Here is a 20,382-nt window from a genome sequence, read left to right as displayed (position 1 = left end):
GTTGCAGAACTAGGTACTTTACTACCGCAGTGTGTCTTGTTTTAGAGTCACATATTTAAGACAACAAAGTACTCAATAAAAATCATTGAAATGTGCAGAAAATACATGACATTAGTAGTATATGTATCTTGTGTAAGTGAAGAATACATACCATCTAGTCCTCCTTGCAGGCAGTGCCCTGCACCATTAGCTCCACGAGTGGCACACCAGCCACACTGTGGCCGGGCAATGCACTGGGAGCACTGGGTAAGCTGGGAGCACTGAGGAGAGCAAGAGTCTCCGCCAGAGAGCAGACGACCACACTGACCAGCTTCACAGCGCAACGGAACAAACGAAGGACTCATACACTGAGCCAAAAGAGGGGACCAAAATGGACATGAATTTATATTATATTATATATATATATATATATATATATATATATATATATATATATATATATATATATATAGTTGAGACTTGGCGCATCAGTAAAACAAATGTTGAGAAAGGGAGGGCGTGAGAAAGGGAGGGAGGGAGGGATCCAAAACAGTTGCACTTAATGTACTTCAGAAGACATTTTTGAAGAATTAATTGGAGAATTGATTTATGGTTTACCTGCTGCAATGCCATGCTCCAAACACAGTTCTGCCAACCCCCATCCGAGCCATTGGAGCTGAGACACTGATGGCAGGTCTGGATTTGGTGACAAGGCTCAGGGCAGGGCATAGGGGGAGATGATTCCACTTTCATTTGTGACACATTCAGTAACGCATAGCTAAAACATGCCCAGTCATATGTTGGATTCACACTTAAAATGCGCCTGGTCTCCCCTAAGAAAAGAAAATAGAAAAAATACATTTTGAAAATTGAAAAACAAACAAAAACAAATAAAAGCACAATGTGGTACTCAAAAACAAGTATAAATAAAACAGATACTAGTATATTTGGTTTTTAAAATGGATTAAATTTATAAAATTAGCATTGGGTATGATATAATGCCAATCAAAGGCACTAGCAGCATGAGAACCAATACAAAATAAACACGAAAGCTCAATTTAAATTCATATTGCATCTTAAATGAATTAACTCATTATTTCGGTTGCTGAAATAATAAATAAACTGTAATTATTAACCAGGTCAACACTGTAGATTTTTTGGTAACAGAACAATTCCAGTACAAGTATTTAAATAATAAATATTTTATGATATATAATAATAGATGGTGTGAATTTAATGCTAAGTTAAGCTACAAACTGTTCTGTTAATTATAAGATGCAAAGTAAATGAACAGAGAGAGTCCAAATCAAATCAGTATTGGCTGTAACCAGCCTTTTCCTAAAAAACAAAAACAATACTTCTTGGTAAGCGCTTGGTAGGAGCACGGCGCTTGGTAGGAGATGAAAGGGAGGCGCTTGGTAGGAGATAAATGGGAGGCGCTTGGTAGAAACGCGGCGCTTGGTGGTAGGAGCGCGGCGCGGAACGTGCGATGAGCAGCAAAAGCATAGAATTAACAACGGCAGGATCGGGGGGAATCCGCGATGCGCTTTGGGAAGAAAAGCGCAGCCGTTGAGAAAGTGCCGGTGGGAAGGCACGTACCGGGATACGCATGAGCGATAACAACGACCGCCGTGAACCAACATATACCAACAATAACGGAAGGTGAGAGTGTGAAAGTTTAAATAGGAGCTGGTGATAATGCTAAACGAGCACCATATGTGCGCGATTGAAGCCGGGAGCTTCAGAGAAAGTGGCCGAGAAAGCACCTGCCACGCCGAAGGGGGTGTGGCAGGTGGTTTCCTGACAGTTAACAAACATGTATGTACATTTTTATAGCATGCCTTCATCAAACAAATCGCGGCGACGCTGTTGTGTAAAAAAACCTCCAAAAACACGCGCATGCACATTCTCATTTATCAACGCATGTCATGTACATAAAGAAATTTCAAGCACGTTAATATATTGCCTCCATATTGATTTTCGTTTATCTCGATCATCGGTTATCTCGATGCTTTTTGGCAACCCCCTAGGACATCGACATAACCGGGTTCCACTGTACATACATCATACAGAAAATACAAAAATGCAAGCAGTTTATTGCAAAAATGGTCACTGGAAATATCAAACTTTAGAAGGTCCCTCTAACCCCACATTCTTCTGATAAGTCCCAAGACAGTGGAAAGACAAGATTTCCATTTGAGACCAGAAAAGATTGAATCAAAGCACATTGGGTGAGTGGTGCTTTGTGAATTATGACAACCAAGGCTACCCTTGTTGTCATTATCAATGTGGAAGTTTCAGCCAGTTCAATTGGTACCATGATTGACAGATGCCACAACCACAAGCTCTCAACAGATGCACTCTACAGGTTACCAAGTCTGTTTGGAAGTATGTGTAAAAACAATTAGAGAAAAGTAGTGTGGCAGAGGGTGCCATCACTCAATTGACCGTCCTACAGAGTCTCATCGGTGCCTCAAGTATGCATTAAGGGATATCAACATAAAGTCCTACACAACAGATCTGAAAAATCTATATTTTATAATCACTATGCAAATGTATTTATACTACTTTGAATTTGTCCATGATCGGGTTGAGATCTATTGTGGTTAGTTCATAATTTGTCTACTTGCAGTTAATTTATAAAAAAGTGCTGGAGCTTGACCAACATTCATACAACATGCATAATACAATAAATATGTAATATGTATATAATAAATGGAAACTCTCTGATTTTTATTTTGGAAACTGAAGTCTCAAAGGCACCTTATGGCGATTTTGACCCAGATACACTTGCAAACACCTTTTGAAAGGAACCAAGCAAATAAGCTGTTCCAAATATCTTTAAGAACTAAATACAGATCTGTGGATGTAGGCTGCCACTCCAAGGATTCCTTATTCTTCTCTATGCTGAAGATAGTTCTTAAGGAAACTGGCTGTATGTTTGGGGTCATGGTCCTGCTGCAGATTATATATGGGGCTAATCAGATGCCTCCCTGGTGGTACTTACAATGCATGATGGATAAGTATTTGCCTGCATTTCTCAGCATTGAGAACACAATTAATCCTGACCAAAACTCCATTTGTTCTGAATTACATTCCAGAAGATTAATGAATTTAATTCTAGTTTAATTTGGTGGACCAGATCAGAACAGTATGTTTGACATCTCATGCTAAACAGTGTAATATAATCAGTGTTCATACGTACCAGTACGTTTAAACTGACGGGTCCACATACACTTCCCTGACGCTGTGCACTTGGGGCAGTCAGACGCCTCACAGCTGGTTTCAGTGCAGTTGCTGGAGAGAAAAATCTCCCTTTGGTTTATCCTACAGTCATGTTCCGAAGTGCAACTCACAGAGCTGCTGATACATGCTCCTTCAGGACAGTTAGTGCACCACTTACACTGCAGAGTGCTCTATGTATATAAGAGAATGAATAATGAGAAACCCCACACACACAAAAAAAAACCAAACAAAACATTTGTAGTCAAATGTGTTGAAAAAGTTGTGTCTGAAAGAATTGTAATGTCAAGGCCATTTTTTATTCTTTTGCTCTACACTAAAAACCCCTGGGTTTGAAGTTAGATGATTCAACTGAACAGAACCTCAGCTCTTATTTCCTGGTATTTGTATCCAGATGGTTTATATAACAAATCAAAAAACTGGAAAATGAGACTGACAGGTGTTTCTTGTTTTCCAGGTCTGACATGGTAGAGACCGTTTAAACAATGAATATCTCTGAATTTATACTCTTGGTTTGAGCTCTGGGTTTTGCATGTGAAGACTACATTTTGCCAGCTGAGTAAATCAATCAGAGTCATTGCACAAGAATTAAAGAGACCTGGTGTAGTAACAACTAACAATGAACTGGTCAGCCATGGTATCAGGTATCAAATTACATATAAAAAAAAAACCTTTGAGAGCAAAAATACTGAGGCCGTACAACAAAATGCAAACCAGTCATCAGCAACCAGACTGGAATTTGCGAAGTAATACAGAGATGAACCACAAATGTTTTGGGACCAACCTGTACCAAAGAGATGGAAAAGTCTAAGTGTGCCAAAAGAAAGTCTCTGCTCTTAATCAAAGACATAGAGGCCCCTTGTTCAAACGGCCCTTGAAGGTAGTGTCATAGAATCGGCTTGTATGTCTGTTTCTGCAACAAGCTCATTCATGAAGGTTTAGCTCATTATCGCAGAAGCAGAATGAGCTCAGAAGAAACAAAGTTATAGTTTTTTTTTTTTTTTTACTTTCAAGTTACTTATATAAAAATTCTCTCCTGACCAAAAAACAGGTGGACTGCCACCCAACAAATATGATCTCATATTTTGATTTCAAGCCCAAATACCTTCAGTCTATAGCAAAAATAACAATAATGATATTAAAAAACAATTGCCTTTCTGCACCAGCACTTTCAGATGGGATGATGTGTTTGAATGTTAAGAAATTTAGCACTGCGGTGAATCATGTCTGTTACCTGTCCAGAGTTTGAAAACATTTTGGGGTGTCGAGCCAGACATTCACTGCATGTCTTCAGCCTTCGACACTGATCAGGCACACGGGGAGTGGGAAAGCATGGGGAATGGCCAACAGGACAGCCAATTCTGGAAAAAAAAGATAGAGAAATAGAAGAAAACAGTTACAACATATGATTATTGATTGCTTGAGTTTTACACTGTTTATATTTTTTTTTTAGTTTTTAACTTCTCTAATTCTCAGGCTGTACCTCTCTGCTGTGTCTGATGAGGTGCAGGTACCCCTGCACCACACACAGCTGCCTGTGTTGTTATTACAAGCCTCGATTGTAGGCAGCAGAAAGCAGGGGTCAGAGGGCACAGAGAGAGTAATGAAACGTCCAAGCATGACCCCGTTAAATCCACCTGATATGAACAGGCGATTCCCCCAGCTAGTCATGGCCAAGGAGATGGAGTGATTAACAGGTTCACCAACTGAAGACACTGCAAATGAGGAGTAAATAAAAAATCTCAGTGGAGTGAGAAAAACCATTTGTATTTTTCTGCAAGACGTTTATGGTTAAACTGATGGGGGAAGAAAAAAAAAAAAAAAGTCAGTTTTTGTTAGTATACAAGTTCTCAAGTTAGTACATCAATTCTCAAATTAGTATTCTAAAAGTGTGGTAACAAGCTACATACTAAAATGTACTGCCCCTAATGCAAAACTGAATGATTTTACAGTCACATAGCACACTGCTCTAAAAACACTTTACTAATACTGGGTAGTGCCTCCATTTGTTCTCAAACCAGCTCAGTTCTTCATGACATAGTTTCCAGTTGTTGGAAACATTCCTTTGAGATTCTGATCTATGCTGATAACACTGGTTGATGCAATTTTAGGTGCACGTTCATGTTGTGATCTTATTCTACCAATTTCTATAGGTTTTTATTAAAATTACTATACTATTCTGAATGTTAAAATCCCAGAAGATCAGGAGTTACAGGAATATTCAAATCAGCCCACCTGGCACCAACATGCATAATTTTATGCATTTAAATTCTGCCCCATTTTCTGTTGGTTAGCAACTGCATTAAAGAGAAGGTGTACCCAATATAGGGTTTAATAAGTGTATACAATTATTACAGGTAAAACAAATGTTTGTGTATGTATAATTATGTTTGTTGAAGGGTTACCTGGCTGTATCCATGTATTGCAATTGATCTGATAGAGGTACACACTGTTACTATAATCTTCTGCTCCTGTCCGCCCTCCAACAATCACCATGGTGTCTTTCAGTAGAGCTGCCGCATGAAAAAAATGCGAGGGGGGCTGCAGGGAGGAAAGTATGCTAATTAGCCTGGCGGTGACTTACTCTAATACTGCCATTGTGGGGTGAAAGGTAAATTTCTTCATTTTATTTGTCTGTTTAACCACCTTGTTTCCCCGAGAGGGGACCAGTAAAGACCAGGTAAGGTTGGGGTAGTAAAGTGTATAAAGTTCTTCAGAAGGTTCTACAGCCTCCACATGAAAACGGTAACCTCCAAACACATACACAGCATCAGTCGGCTCATGATAAACTGCAGAATGTCCATAAAGACCTGTGGCAAAAAAAAAAACTTTAGATTAAATCTTTGAGATTCAAGACCAGACACAATCCTTTCTAGTGTGCAGACTTTACCTGTAGGTGGTGTACCAGTGTGTGGCAAAACTGTCCAATTCCCAGACTGTGGATTAAACTCTAGCACGTGGTGATTGAAACCATTCTCTTGAGAGTATCCTCCAATAAGAAGCACAGAGGAGACTCTGCGTACTGTCAGTGTGTGACCAGCCACAGGGGGCACCACTGTGCTCTAAAAATAAATACAGTTATCAGATTTTTTTATAATGAGACAAGCTGGAAAGCATTTAAAACAGTTGTTCTTCATACCTTGTACTGTGTCCACACCAGACTGCTAAGATTCAGACTGCATGTATCACTCAGAACACTGGTTGGTGTTACCCCTCCCACCACAAGCATAAAGTGGTGATTGTCTGTCTGAGTAGTAGACATATGGTCATGACTGACTACCACAACAGCTGCATGATGGTAACGGGGCAAGGGACTAGATCCTTCTGAACTGGTAAGCATCTGAGTCCAGCGACGATCTTTCACAATGTACCTATACCAAGCCACACATCATTCAACATAGGTGCAAAAAGTTTAAATCATTGTGTAGTTAGAATTATGTCACAGTGCTGATAAATTCGAGGTTATTTAATATTCAGTAACAGTCTGACAGTACTATTGGCTTTCTGGTAACTGCTCATTCAAAGGGTTTCGCAACTAAAAAATGTTTTATTATAAAATAAATCTTTAAAAGGCGGGTCCTAAAAAAGGAAAATGCTGATAGTGTAAAGCTCTCTCACATTTTAAACAATAATGAATAAGGAAGTCATTGAAATAAAGGAATTTGCTCTTTCCAGTTTTTATGTGACACAGTAAGCTGTGTGTTTTAGCTGCTGTCAAGATTTTTTTTTCCCCTCAAAAAAATAAGGAGGCTTGTAGCCTCTGGAAAATTTATAGCAGGAAATTACTTATTTCTTGAACATTCCAGAACATTAAATGCAATGAATGTGTGCTTTGTAATCACTGACAAATTGTGGTATTAAAAAATAAAAATAAAAAACACTTCAGTATGGGTGGTCATTAAAACAAATTCCTCTGTAGTAACAGTAGTGTGACTTAATAATAAGCCCTGTCACACCATCTTGTTGTTGGCTATTCTCCTATATCTCATGTTTTATCCTTTACATACTGTCACAGATCTTGAATCTGTTCACACCTGTAAACATTCCCCAGAATTCCCTCTGAGAGGGAGATGCCCCCATATAACCAGAGTGTGCCCTGAGGTCCAGAAACTAGTGAGTGTCCCATCCTCTGAAGGAACCTGTAAGATGGATTCTGTGGGTATGAAGGAGAAAAAAAAAAAAACCCTAAATTGTTACATCTGTGAAATTTTAGTACAGTTAAGCATAGCAAATATCAACTTCATATGAAAGAATGTATGACTAAGTATTAAGTATCCGAATATTTTTCATGTTCTGATTGTTAGTCTTTTTTTCTTTCTTTTCAAAGCAGCCATATGAAATATCATGTGCAGATTATCATGATAACAGCAATGCACGGGGAAAAAAAGGAAATATTATATATCATGGTTCACTTTAACATTTCCAAAAAAGTGTTTTAAATTTCTCACCACTGTAAACTGTGTGTCCAGCAGGTTCTCCCACACAAGGCTGTTTGCATCTGCAATGGAGGAGCAGTCAGATCCAGCCCAGCCAAGAGTGCAAACACACACTCCTAGAGTCTGCAAGAACAAAAATAATTTTAGGTGACCTTATTCTAGCCTCAACATTGCTAACAGCAGCCTGACAATGAGCTGTCTCTCTTTATTGGCATGTATTTAAGATTTGTTATGATTAAAAAAATGCTAACAATTTCTGAAGATTTCTTTAAGATTTTTTTTTTATATTTAAATACTTTACACTTGCATCTTAGTGCTCCAGAAACACTTGGCACAATTTAATACACTAATGTAATACACAACACACCTGATTAATACATTCACATAGGCATATTCATGCACATTTGGTTGTTGTATACAGATTTGTACATTATATAAATACAGATATATACATATCTGTATTACGTTTCTACAAGTTATTAAGTAAACTTTCCATTTTCTACACCCAAACTTATCTAATAGACTGTCTAGTTAAAATTTAAGCACAGCACTTTATTTTTCTGCAATGGAACAGGTGGAAATATTCATTCTCACTGTGTTGCAGATGCCTCGACCCTCTCGAATGCCACAGTCCCCTGGGCAGATCTGCCAATTACAGTGTGGCCCACCGTAACCTCTGGGACACTGGCAGATTCCTTTCCGGCACTGAGCTAAGCCCAGGCATTCTGAGGAGTTATCAAGACCGCCTTTGGATCCTCCTTCATTGCAATCTCGCACCCAGAAGGAGGCGTTAAAACCCTGAGGATGCTCTGAAGAAACATTCGCCTCAAAATAGACGGATATCACACCTAAAATGACAGACATATATATTTATTTGTGGAAATTATACATAAATTCCATGCAACATATGAAACTGGATCAAAATATATTACCAGATGTGGCTTCTACTGTGATTGGTTGATTTCGAGTTGTGCCACAAAAAGCTCCAATCAGGTTGCGACCTGAGTACATCACACCATCGCTGAGAAAACGGGGCAGGCCATCAAAAACGTACACATACGAGTTCTGCGTAAATATAAAAACAAACAGGGAAATTATTGTGAACCCAATAATAGCAATGTAATATCTTTTATGGATGAAATACATATTTCATACTCCTTGTTGATACGTACTGTGCAATGTGTGTAAGAGTCCGGATGCAGGGTCAATGCCACAGGTGGGCACATCTGGCCTGACATGCATGATGCCAGATCCTGAGAGAAAGAGAGAACCCATAGACAGTGTGAGAGACCATCCTGGCCTGCTGCTGATCCATGCCAACCAAGAGAGGATGAGAGAGGGAGCGAAGAGGAAGACAATGAAGGATAATCAACGGAGCGACCTTGACACTGTCTGAAACATGTGCCATTGTCCCTGAGGGCAAAAAAAAAAAACATGACATTTTAAATAAGACTTTAAATTCATTTGTATTGAATTGACTATGCAGAAACTCCCAAATAAAAAAATATGAATATGTCCCCTATCCATTAGTCTAGTCTGTTTATTTGTCCTTTACTGTGCAAATTCTAACACACTGACAATAAATGAGACAATGCTGGTGTCTCACCGAGGGTCACCATAGTAGCCAGGTAAGCAGAACTCGCAGTGTACTCCATGGGTATGATGTGTACAGTAGCACTGGCCTGTTTGATTGTGGCAGAATCCTTGCAGTGGGTCACCATGTCCATTACACTCACATGGAACACAGCCTCCCCCACCTGCCACAGCTGATCCAAAGCTACCTGGCCGACATTGCTCACAGTGCAGTCCTATAGTCCAATCTGGCAAGAAAAAAAAAAAGAACAAAAACAATCGACCGTTAATAAAGGCAGGCAAAAGTATGCACATGCCATAAGAAGACTGAGAACAGTACAGATTAGGTATTTACCCTGACAATGATCGCAGATTCCTGGTGCTGTGATACAGGTGCTGTGGAAGTTACAGCCGCAGTCGACATCACACTCAACACCACTCAGCACCAGAGTCCCCGGGTCTGAAGTCCAACCCAGAGAGCACTGGCACTCAAAAAGTGGACTGCCACTGCACTTTCCCTCACGACATTCATTGTAACATCTAAGAAAGCAGGAAAACAACCAAGCATAGCCATTAACAGCTGGAAAAACTAATTCCTTTGACTAAACAGCATGCATCTGGGATACAAACTAAATAACAACAAACTAATCTTTGTGTGGAGTAATAAGTACATTCTAAAGTAAAAAAAAAAAAAAACCCTGGGTTTTTTTTTGTTGTGGTGAATCCATGCAACTAAATTTTACATTGTTTGCATTACATGTAGAAGAACTAGATCATTATTCTAAGAGTAAAGAAATTGCAGGCTTAAGTTATTTTTTATTAAACTTAATCTATAGAATACATGTGTTTAAACTGTGGGTTATGAGATGTATTGGGGTTTTTGGCTTGCTGATTGTTGAAATACAATACAATAATGACCATATTTAAACAGACAGTAAGTAATGTAAAAATGACTTGCGTCTGATTGCAGTAACGCTCTCCATCTCCTGTGAAACCTCTCTCACAATGGCACTCATAAGAGGTTGGTGTGTTCACACAGGTAGCTGAGGGATGGCAGGTGTGGAGACCCAGTCTGCACTCCTCCACATCAGGGCATGATGCATAGGACCACACAGCCTCTCCATCAACATCCACCCCCTCCAGCAACTCCAGCTCCATCTCCAGCTCCATCGGCCGTGGAGGGGAAAGGGTGCGTGGCTCAGGGCTAACAAAAAAACAATATGATGTTTTACTGCTATTAAGAGAAAATCCACTATGATTGACATATTAACATGTAGGTACAACTGATTATCGATAACAATACGAGTGTGCCACTGTAGCACAGGAATTCCACTGTGTCACATTTACTATTGGATTGATAATATTTGATAAGCATCTGATTGCATCCTAGAACCCTTTTCTAATGACAACTCAAGATGCCTAAAGCTCACAATGTTTAAACTTACAGTATTCCATGGAAATGTTGGTCAATATTCTCTTGGTTAGCAACTGCCTACATTATAATGCCATTCAACTGCCTGCTAATAGTGTGCAGTATAAATTATCCCTTGCTTCATTTATCTCTTGATTTACCTGAAGACAGCAATACAGCTTGGTAAAACGGACGATTGTTGAATTAGTTACTTCGCAAAAACAGTATTTTTACATACAATTATCAAACATGAAATCTACATCTGTCGTGTATTGTAGCTTTACCTTGAGGCCTTCACTTCTGCAACGGCAACAGTGCAGTTAGCAACAGATGAGTCAATTATTCCTCCCCAGTCTCCTTTTAGACACCTGTAATCAAAAAAGGGTTTGAGGGAAATAAAGCAAATGGGAAAAGAAAAAAAAAAAAAAATTGACAAATGTGAACCTGATCTGGGTAGCTGCTTACATACTCTACAAAATGTATACAGTGGAACCTCGATACTCGTGACCTTGAGACTCACGGCCACGATAGTTCCCGACTTTTCATTTCATTAATTTTCGGACTATTAAGCACACCCAAATATAAGCCGCACCCACTGAATTTGACAAAGATTTGTCAAAAGGCTTGTATCTAAACAGTAGCCTACCAAGAAAGTCATTGTTGACTGTCTTCCTCCTTCCTTTCACAACTATTTCTCTCGGGAGTTTATCTTTTGGCATCGTCGTGTGTTTATAAAATCACCATCGGTGAAGCATTTCTCCCGATGCCGTGCAGCTCAGAACACAGGTGAAGTGTGTTTTTTCATGCCCGGATGTTTTCAGCGTGACGAATGATTCGCTTTTCCTGTTGACAGCCCGAGTGAGAGGCAGGTCAAACGTCAGAGGAACCTCATCCATATTTATGATGTGGTGCGGCCCGATTCAGTGGGAGCACGATTTAATATAAAGAGTTTCATTGGTTCACCTGAACCCGTTCCGCAATTTCATTGGTCTAATGTTATGGTGCTCAGTTTTTTGGCTTGAAGTTTGTGAAACCGGGAAACACCCAAGAAAAATTCGGTATAATATACACACACACACACACACACACACACACACACACACCACCAATAAGGTTTAAAAACTTTTTTTTTTTTTAAATAAGGTTTTAATAAAGGTTTAATGACTATTTTAACCAAGGTTAAAAAATTTTTTTTAAACGTTGTTGTATTCATTTATTTGACGTTAGATTCATAAACTTACAAGTCTCTCATATTTCTAATAAAACCCTCATGAAATGAAAAAGATATATTAGCAAACATTTTTGCAGTTAAAGAAAATGTGTCATACCTGCCAAAAGTAGGGTTGCTGTAATCCCCACACCAGCCACACTGAAAGGTCTGCAGGCATTCTGTACATGTGGCTGAAGCAGAGCACTGCTTACACTGAGGAACCGAGTGCACGCTACAAGCAGAAAAATATTTTTACAATAACTAAAAAGGCAACAAACATATCTAATACTAAGAGCAAAATGATTTTTTTTTTTCACTTTTTGTGGAATTATTGTAAAATTAGATTCTTCTTCAGCTGCTCTCATTAGGGGTCGCTACAGTGGATCATCCGTCTCCATACTACTCTGTCTTCTACATCTGCCTCTTTCAAACCAACTACCTGCATGTCTTCCCTCACCACATCCATAAACCACCTCCTTGGTCTTCCTCTTTTTCTTCTTCCTGGTGGCTCAGCATTCTCCTACCGATATACTCCATATACTCCATTCTCTGCACATGTCCAAACCATCTCAATTGGGCCGCTCTCACTTTGTCCCTAAAATGTCCTACATGCGCTGTCCCTCCAATAAACTTGTTTCTAATATTGTAAAATTGGATCAAAACGTAAAGTGAACAAATTTGTTATGTTTCAAAACTTTTGGATTTTCTAACGCTTTGATTTAAGACACAGCCCATGACAATCATAATTACAACAGACATTTGAAAATCAATAATACATAAATATTTATAATATATGCTTAAATAAATGTATTAATTTGCAGATGCGTACCTGTCATACCAGTCCCTGCACTCCCCATAGGGGAACTTGGTGAGATAAGCAGCGAAGTAAAAGCAGGTCTGAGCAGACTCGCACCATGCACACTGGCTAGAGTTTGACAGACACTCCCCACATGTTGTTCTCCTTTTACAGAAGGGAAAAATTGCTATAAGCTGTGATTTATGTGTATTATAAACATTTTTCCGCTAACACTCGGGATTAATGGTAGCGAAATAGTCAAGGCAATAAGGCCTTGGGAAATTAAGTCATGCCACTATGTAAATTTGTTGTAAACTCTTTGTGAATAAGAAGCATATAATTCAAAATAGAAATTGTGGCAAACAAAGTGGAAATTACATGACAGTAAAAATGTGTTTGTTTTGTTTAGTATAAATTATTTATGAACCTGTCTCTTTTGCTTTTATTTTATTTAGTCTAGCTTCATTCCTGATAATTAGCCAATTAATAGATTTAGAATTAACTCATTAACTCAATTAACTCAGAGACACAGAAGGGTAATGGAAAGTCTAATGAGCTCATAAATATAACTGGATCTTTTAATCTAGATCTGGAACCTTAATGACATTTACAACTCAAAGTGAAAGTACTGGGAGTATGTTCCAGAAGGAGATGATTTTACACTCACTGATTACAGACTTTTGGACACCACAGTGGATCTCGAATGGAGCCTTCCAGCCTCCCACGGCGACTGCATAAGTAATCCCCCTTCTTACTGGAATTGATTTGCCACTCACAGTAAGGGTCCTACATGGAAACAACAAAAACTGGAATTTACTGCAGTGTCATTTTACACAATATGGCTGTTTTGGAAACACCTGATGAGAACACCCACATGCGAGTCTTCCCCAAATTATTGCCACAAAATATATTCAAAACAACTGAATAGCATGGATATAAACGCTGCAGTTTTTTTTTATTGGAAATAAGTGAACATTTCGAATCAACAAACTACATGTCTTTTGGAAAAAATCACTGTGATGTACCTGAGTGCAAGCCCTGCAGTCTCTGTACTCCTCACACAGAGTGCAGTGCTGGGGACTTAGCAACAGATGGTGCTCTTCACCCTGAGGCTCTAGGCAGCGCTCTTGGCTGATGTTGGAGCGCAGCATACACACATTTGTGGTTGGGCACCAGCCACATGACTGATCAGAGAGACAAGCCAAGCAGGAGTGGTACCCTGAACACGAGCCAGAGCGATATGGTTCCAGAAACAAAAATGAGATCTCCTATTGGATATTAAAGAAAATAGACATGAATCACGACAACTGGACTAACAAAGTTACGATGAAAATGTTTTGCCACACATCAGATGAACTACCTTACTTTACATTGTAAAGTTCCTTTCCACAAATCAAAATGAAGAATATTGCTTACAAATCAGTGCTTCCCTATGATAAGATTATATTTAAGCACTGTCAAGATATATATCTATTTGTCCCATCAAAAATAACATTTTATTAGCCAGTATCTCTTGAAATGACATTTCTATTTAGAAATTCACTTACACTACGTTGCAGATAAGAGGCCTGTATGATTTTAGCCTGCATTCTTATTTAAACCTTATTTGCTGTTAATACACTACAGAAAAAATCTTTCTAAATCATCAGTCCAGACCCGGACTTAGCTATCAAATGTACTATAAACAAAGTCCTTACACTTCCTCCAGGTATGGCAGTTCGATTCCAGGTAAGGGCCATCTCACTGGTCTGGCCTGAAGCCGAACTGTTCAGGTAGCCCTCTGCCTGCACCAAATAACGATTCCCCCGAGTAAGATTCTGAAACAGACGAGTACCATCTGGACGTGACAGCAAGCGGCTCTCCTTTTCCTCTTGAGCTGACCAGCGTCCAAGAACATCAGTCTGTGTGCACAAAAGAGATACAAAATATTATTTTATAATAAATAAATAAATAAATAAATAAATAAATACAGTGGTTCTGGATTTCTTATTATTTTGCATGTTTGTCACTGTTTCAGATCATCCAAATAATTTAAATATTAGTAAAAGATAACACAAGTGAACACAACATGCAGTTTTTAAATCAAGTTATTTATTTTTTTTGAGGGAAAACAAAATCCAAAACTACATGGCCCTGAAGGAAAAGTGTTTGCCCCCTAAACCCAATAACTGGTTGGGCCACACTTAGCAGCAACAACTGCAATAAAGCATTTGCAATAACTTGCAATGAGTTTGTTACAGTGCTGTGGAGGAATTTTTTGTCCACTCATCTATGCAGAGTTGTTACACTTTTTCACACCACAGGGACATGTAGTTTTCACACCACTTTGCGCGAGCGCGCATGTGTGTTATATTTTATATATATATATATATATATATATATATATATATATATATATATATATATATATATATAGATAGATATATAGATAGATAGATAGATAGATAGATAGATAGATAGATAGATAGAGAGATAGAGAGATAGATAGATAGAGAGATAGAGAGCGAGAGATTTTTTTTACATATGACATATTAAATATTTTTTAGACATGGCAGAAACACTCAAACACAGATGTAAATGTAAAGCAGGTGCTACCTGACTTGCACTAAAAAGCAACACTGGTGCAAAAATCAGAGTGTACTATTCTCTTACCAGTTGGACTAAGTTGGGACCTGTAGCCATCTTTACTGTAAAGTGAAACTTCTGAATCCTAGCCCACATGGCCACGGTCTCTTGGGGAGGAGGTGCAGGAGGTGGAGCCCCTAACAAAGGGTGAATAAAACCATGAAACTGCAAAGTGACATCCATCTCAGTGGAGGGGTTGAGTATTATGGAGGTACTCCTTAGAATGGACACCTGTAGAGGAGACAGAAATAGAAATGTAGATTTAAATCTGATTAACCTTTTTATTTAAAATTTAGTTGAGGTGGCTCAAAATTTTCATGACATGGTCCAGTGTGACTGCTGAACTTTGCCTTATCGAGTTTAGAGTTGAGTCCTGACGTACCTTGTCTGGCTGCGATTGATTGCGTGGGTGCTGAAAGGTGAGCAGGTGCAGTCCTGGGACATAGTTCTCGGTGCGACAGGAAGGGAGGGAAGTCAGGAAACTCGTCCGCTCCCCCCACCAGCCGTACGCCCCTGAGATCTGGTCCACGCGGCATGCACTACGCTCTGCGAGGGGTCAAAATGTGTTGTTACACAGGACTCTATGACTTATATCACCAGAGACATAGCTGACACTGAAGGCTATAGAAAGATCGTGAAACTCAAACTGCAACCACAGAAAAAATAAACAAGCCAGTATTTCACAGACACAGGAAGATAGGCATGTCATGAGACACTGATTTGCTACAAAAACTGTGGTTGCACATTGTACAATAATCACTCACTCATGCTTCTCTCTTCTTCCATGTTCATACCTGAGACCGGTAAACAGGAATCATTCTGGACACACCAACCAAAATCACCGGGGGCACGAGGGAGAGAGTTGGGCACGCCACTGAACACTAGACATGATTGGCAGTCGGAAAGGAAGCGTGCCAGACCTAAACAGCCTGTGCTGCCACACTTTGGACACACACACAATTAACACTGGTCAGTAAAACGTAAAAGACTGATTATAAGAAATGCAGTTGAAAATAAAATCTAAACTGAAATTAAAGTAAGGGAAAGATAAGGCAGGAAGTAGGTATTTAATGTATTACTGGATTAGTTGGTTGGTATTCCCGACAGCGACCCTCACACCAACTGCATTCTGGGTTTTTTAGACACATTCTCTCATCTGGGGCCTCAGCACATACAGCATCCTGTCATAAAAACACACACAAAATATTTTTTAATTAAAAATGTAGTCATGAATAAATAAGTTAAAAAAAAATAAAAATAAAAAACACAACTCGGATGTTTTCACAGTTAGTGGTGGAATTGAGAATTTTGTAACAGTCTAAAAAAAAAAAACTGCTGTCAATCAGCAAAAAAATGGTTTGGGGTTGTTTTGGAGGAGGGAAGTTTGGAAACTTATTCCAGGGGGAAAGGAATTGTCTGGATGCCAAGAGTGTGTAAAGCTGTTATTCATCTTTATTTTTTTACATTTATATATTTGTTCAAGTAAATATCCATACCATTCATTTACAGTGGTGTGAATTTTTCTTATTCATGATTTCTTATTTTTTTGCATGTTTGTCACACTTTAATGTTTCAGATCAAAATAATTTAGTAATTAGTAAAAGATAACAAGTAAACACAACATGCAGTTTTTAAATAAAAGGTTTTTATTATTGATTGAAAACAAAATCCAAAACTACATGGCCCTGTGTGACAAAGGCCACCCTTAGCAGCATCAAATGTAATCAATCGATTGTGATAACTTACAACAATTCTGCATAGACTCTTTGCAATTCGGCCACATTGAAGGATTTTCGAGCATGAACCACCTTTTTAAGGTCATGCCACAGCATCTCAATAGGATTCAGGTCAGGACTTTGACTAGGCCACTCCAAAGTCTTCATTTTGTTTTTCTTCAGCCATTCAGAGGTGGACTTGCTGGTGTGTTTTGGTTTATTGTCCTGCTGCAGAACCCAAGTTCGCCTTTAACTTAAGGTCACGAACAGATGGCCAGACTTTCTCCTACAGGATTATTTGGTAAACAGCAGAATTCATAGTTCTATTTATCACAGCAAGTCTTCCAGGTCCTGAAGCAGCAAAACATCACACTACCACCACCATATTTTACTGTTGGTATGATATTCTTTTTCTGAAATGCAGTGTTACGTTTACGCCAGATGTAATGGGACACACACCTTCCAAAAAGTTCAAATTTTGTCTTGTCAGTCCACAGAGTATTTTCCCAAAATTATTGGGGATCCTCAACATGTTTTCTGGCAAAAATGAGATGAGCCTTTATGTTCTTTTTGCTCAGCAGCGTTTTTTATCTAGTGAGGCCTCCAGTTATTTGGATGTTGTTGTGACTTGTGACCTCTTTAATTGAGTTAATGTTTCTTGTGACCTCTTGGATGAGTTGTCGCTGTGCTCTTGGGGTAATTTTGGCCGGCCACTCCTGGGAAGGTTCTCCACTGTTCCATGTTTCTGCCATTTATGAATAATGGCTCTCACTGGGGTTCCCTGGAGTCCCAAAGCTTTAGAAAATGGCTTTATAACCTTTTCCAGACTGATAAATCTCAATTACTTTCTTTCTCATTTGTTTCTGAATTTTTTTGGATCTCGGCATGATGTCTAGCTTTTTAGGATATTTTGGTCTACTTCACTTTGTCAGGCAGGTCCTATTAAAGAGATTTCTTGATTGTGCACAGGTGTGGCAGTAATCAGGCCTGAGTGTGGCTAGAGAAATTGAACTCAGATGTGATAAACCACAATTTTAACACTTTTTCACACAGGGCCATGTAGTTTTGAATTTTGTTTTCCCTCAATAATAAAAACCTTCATTTAAAAACTGCATGTTGTGTTCACTTGTGTTATCCTTTACTAATATTTAAATTAGTTTTATTGATCTGTCACATTAAAGTGTGACAAACATGCAAAAAAATCGAAAAAATAGGAAATCAGGAAGAGGACAAACACACCACACCACACACACACACAGTGTATATATATATATATATATATATATATATATATATATATATATATATATAAAATCAACTCCTAAATCTGTGATTTTCTAAATCAACTTACTCTATCACCAGGGTCACTGCTGACAAACAGTGGGACTTTGTATGCCACCAGGTCACCAAGTGCAACACCACTGTAACCACCAGCGATGAGCAGCACACGGCCATCCATGACAGCAGCAACATGAGCGTAACGACCTCTCACAGAGTGGCTTCCTATCGGAAAGTAAACAGAGGAGTTTGGGAGCTGTAACACAAATTATGTGTTCAAGGAATTTATACAGAACCCTCATCTTTTTTACAGATTGTTACAACCTTATTCACTTAACAGAACAACTGTTATTGGCAAATGGCAATATTATTAATTAAATTTTTTTTTAAAGCAAACAGTCAACTGATTCTTTATTCTCTTTATTAGCATTCATAAGGTCCATAATGTCCTGTGGTCAGAAACGGATATTGATTGCTCTGTTCGTTAAACCACTTACGGTGTGAAAAACTTTCTCCTGCAGAAACCCACTGGTGGCAGCCCAAATGGTAAAAGAAGATCTCCTCATCATAACATTTCTCCTCAAGGTAATGGATGTGCACGTTTCCACCTACCAGAAAAAAAAATTCTTAGATAAATTTTACGAAATCACAATCCATTCACAAAATTCTGTCTGCTGATCTAATGCTGTGGCTTCTCTTACCCTTTAGACCAGCCTAATTTATCCTGATGCTTCTTCTACTTGAAACTTCTGCCCATTTCATTCGTTCTCTGCTGACATGGATGGTCATATAGAAAAAAACCTGCACTTTCAAAAGTCTAACCCACGTTTCAGTGGATAATCTCTCCTAAATTCTGTAAACTTATCTAAAAGAAATGTTGCTGTACATACAAAGACTATGTTGCTTATACAGAACATCGTTTGAGCAATCTTGGAACTGTTTGCAATCATAGTGTACAGGTGAATAAGAATAAGGATTTATTGTCTGGCATCACCTAGAATAGGATTCCTTTCTGAATCTGGTTCCTCTCAGGGTTTCTTCCTGATCATATGGAGATTTACTTGCCTCTGTAGCCTCTGGTTTCCAACCTAAATATTTACATCTACATCTAAAAATTTCTAAATGTCAACATGCTTTATAAACAAGAATGAACTGAATAAATTCTCATCATTTACACAACATATGCCAGACATATTCCAATCCCTGTTAGACTCACCATATATCACCATGTAATTGCCAATTATGGTGGCTGAATGAAAGGCTCTCTCCCGAGGTCCATTAGCAGGGTAACGTGAGCGAAGCGAGGTCCAGAAACGTTTGTCCACATGAAAAATATCTGTGGAGTTCACTCTTACACTGAACCTGTAAAAGGGACAAGGGATACAGGCATGGCATTATACCAGAACTTGAAACATTTTAAACTCCAAATTCATTCATAAAATTTGATTTAATTCGATTCAAACCAGAACAAAATTCCACCATTTTTATGTCTCTTTCAAAAAATTGAAATGCACTGCCTCTGATCTAGACCAGGCAAAGCAGAGATCCTACTTTAATAATACAGGGTTTTGGATGCCCAAGTGGTTAGTTGTTAGAACAGCTCCTAGCTCTAAGTCTACATTTCAAGCAAACATTCTGTAACATGGCTGTTTGGGGTACCTGGCTGTAGTAGGTCTGTGCCCTCCATACACCAACAAAGTTCTGGATGCATTGTGAAAGACCATGCTGTGGCCTGCAGTAGCAGGGGGCTTTCCGCCATGAGGTTGTACTTCCTCCCAAACCTTATCACCCAGCCGAAAGCGATACAGAGAAGAGGAAAACATGTCCATCTCTGTGCGTCCTGTGGACAGAGAAACAAAAAAGTTTAAGATTTAAAGGCAAAAAAAAACTGATCTGGTTCAACCAACAGACACTAATAATAACTACTACTGACAGATAACCATGTTAGATTTTATGGACAAGCTACTGATTTTATTTAATAAAAAAATAAAGATTATAAATATTCACTTAAAAAAAGCTTGCTATTTACATTTGGAATATAATATTGACTTGACTCTCTGATCAATTTACTATAGGTGGGTTAATTAGAATAAACAGACGACGTAAAAACACTAAAG

The 20,382-nt window shown here is 38.6% G+C and overlaps 1 protein-coding gene across 2 annotated transcripts in view; it reads right to left on the bottom strand.

The window, feature by feature from the left end:
• Nucleotides 1-20,382, bottom strand: part of megf8 (multiple EGF-like-domains 8) — a 36,501-nt gene that overhangs the window by 7,353 nt on the left and 8,766 nt on the right. The window contains exons 8-38 of one of the 2 annotated variants that reach the window (XM_046877642.1): nt 19,925-20,105; nt 19,482-19,627; nt 18,763-18,873; nt 18,339-18,490; nt 16,352-16,453; nt 16,037-16,214; nt 15,655-15,818; nt 15,300-15,503; nt 14,345-14,548; nt 13,673-13,915; nt 13,315-13,433; nt 12,681-12,812; nt 11,970-12,083; nt 10,926-11,009; nt 10,189-10,434; nt 9,586-9,770; nt 9,265-9,478; nt 8,831-9,071; nt 8,591-8,723; nt 8,253-8,506; nt 7,671-7,781; nt 7,257-7,375; nt 6,362-6,593; nt 6,113-6,284; nt 5,869-6,032; nt 5,628-5,763; nt 4,706-4,937; nt 4,457-4,583; nt 3,185-3,395; nt 598-812; nt 152-347 (exon numbers count right to left, since the gene is read on the bottom strand). In XM_046877642.1, coding sequence (XP_046733598.1) covers nt 152-347; nt 598-812; nt 3,185-3,395; nt 4,457-4,583; nt 4,706-4,937; nt 5,628-5,763; nt 5,869-6,032; nt 6,113-6,284; nt 6,362-6,593; nt 7,257-7,375; nt 7,671-7,781; nt 8,253-8,506; nt 8,591-8,723; nt 8,831-9,071; nt 9,265-9,478; nt 9,586-9,770; nt 10,189-10,434; nt 10,926-11,009; nt 11,970-12,083; nt 12,681-12,812; nt 13,315-13,433; nt 13,673-13,915; nt 14,345-14,548; nt 15,300-15,503; nt 15,655-15,818; nt 16,037-16,214; nt 16,352-16,453; nt 18,339-18,490; nt 18,763-18,873; nt 19,482-19,627; nt 19,925-20,105 — 5,322 coding nt within the window. The remainder of the gene's footprint in view (nt 1-151; nt 348-597; nt 813-3,184; nt 3,396-4,456; nt 4,584-4,705; nt 4,938-5,627; nt 5,764-5,868; nt 6,033-6,112; nt 6,285-6,361; nt 6,594-7,256; nt 7,376-7,670; nt 7,782-8,252; nt 8,507-8,590; nt 8,724-8,830; nt 9,072-9,264; nt 9,479-9,585; nt 9,771-10,188; nt 10,435-10,925; nt 11,010-11,969; nt 12,084-12,680; nt 12,813-13,314; nt 13,434-13,672; nt 13,916-14,344; nt 14,549-15,299; nt 15,504-15,654; nt 15,819-16,036; nt 16,215-16,351; nt 16,454-18,338; nt 18,491-18,762; nt 18,874-19,481; nt 19,628-19,924; nt 20,106-20,382) is intronic. The other variant, XM_046877643.1, reaches the window with a different exon arrangement.

The sequence above is a fragment of the Silurus meridionalis genome, chromosome 21 (genome assembly GCF_014805685.1).
Source record: "Silurus meridionalis isolate SWU-2019-XX chromosome 21, ASM1480568v1, whole genome shotgun sequence".
NCBI classification, from domain to species: Eukaryota; Metazoa; Chordata; class Actinopteri; order Siluriformes; family Siluridae; genus Silurus; species Silurus meridionalis.
This window is presented reverse-complemented; position numbering and strand designations above follow the sequence as displayed.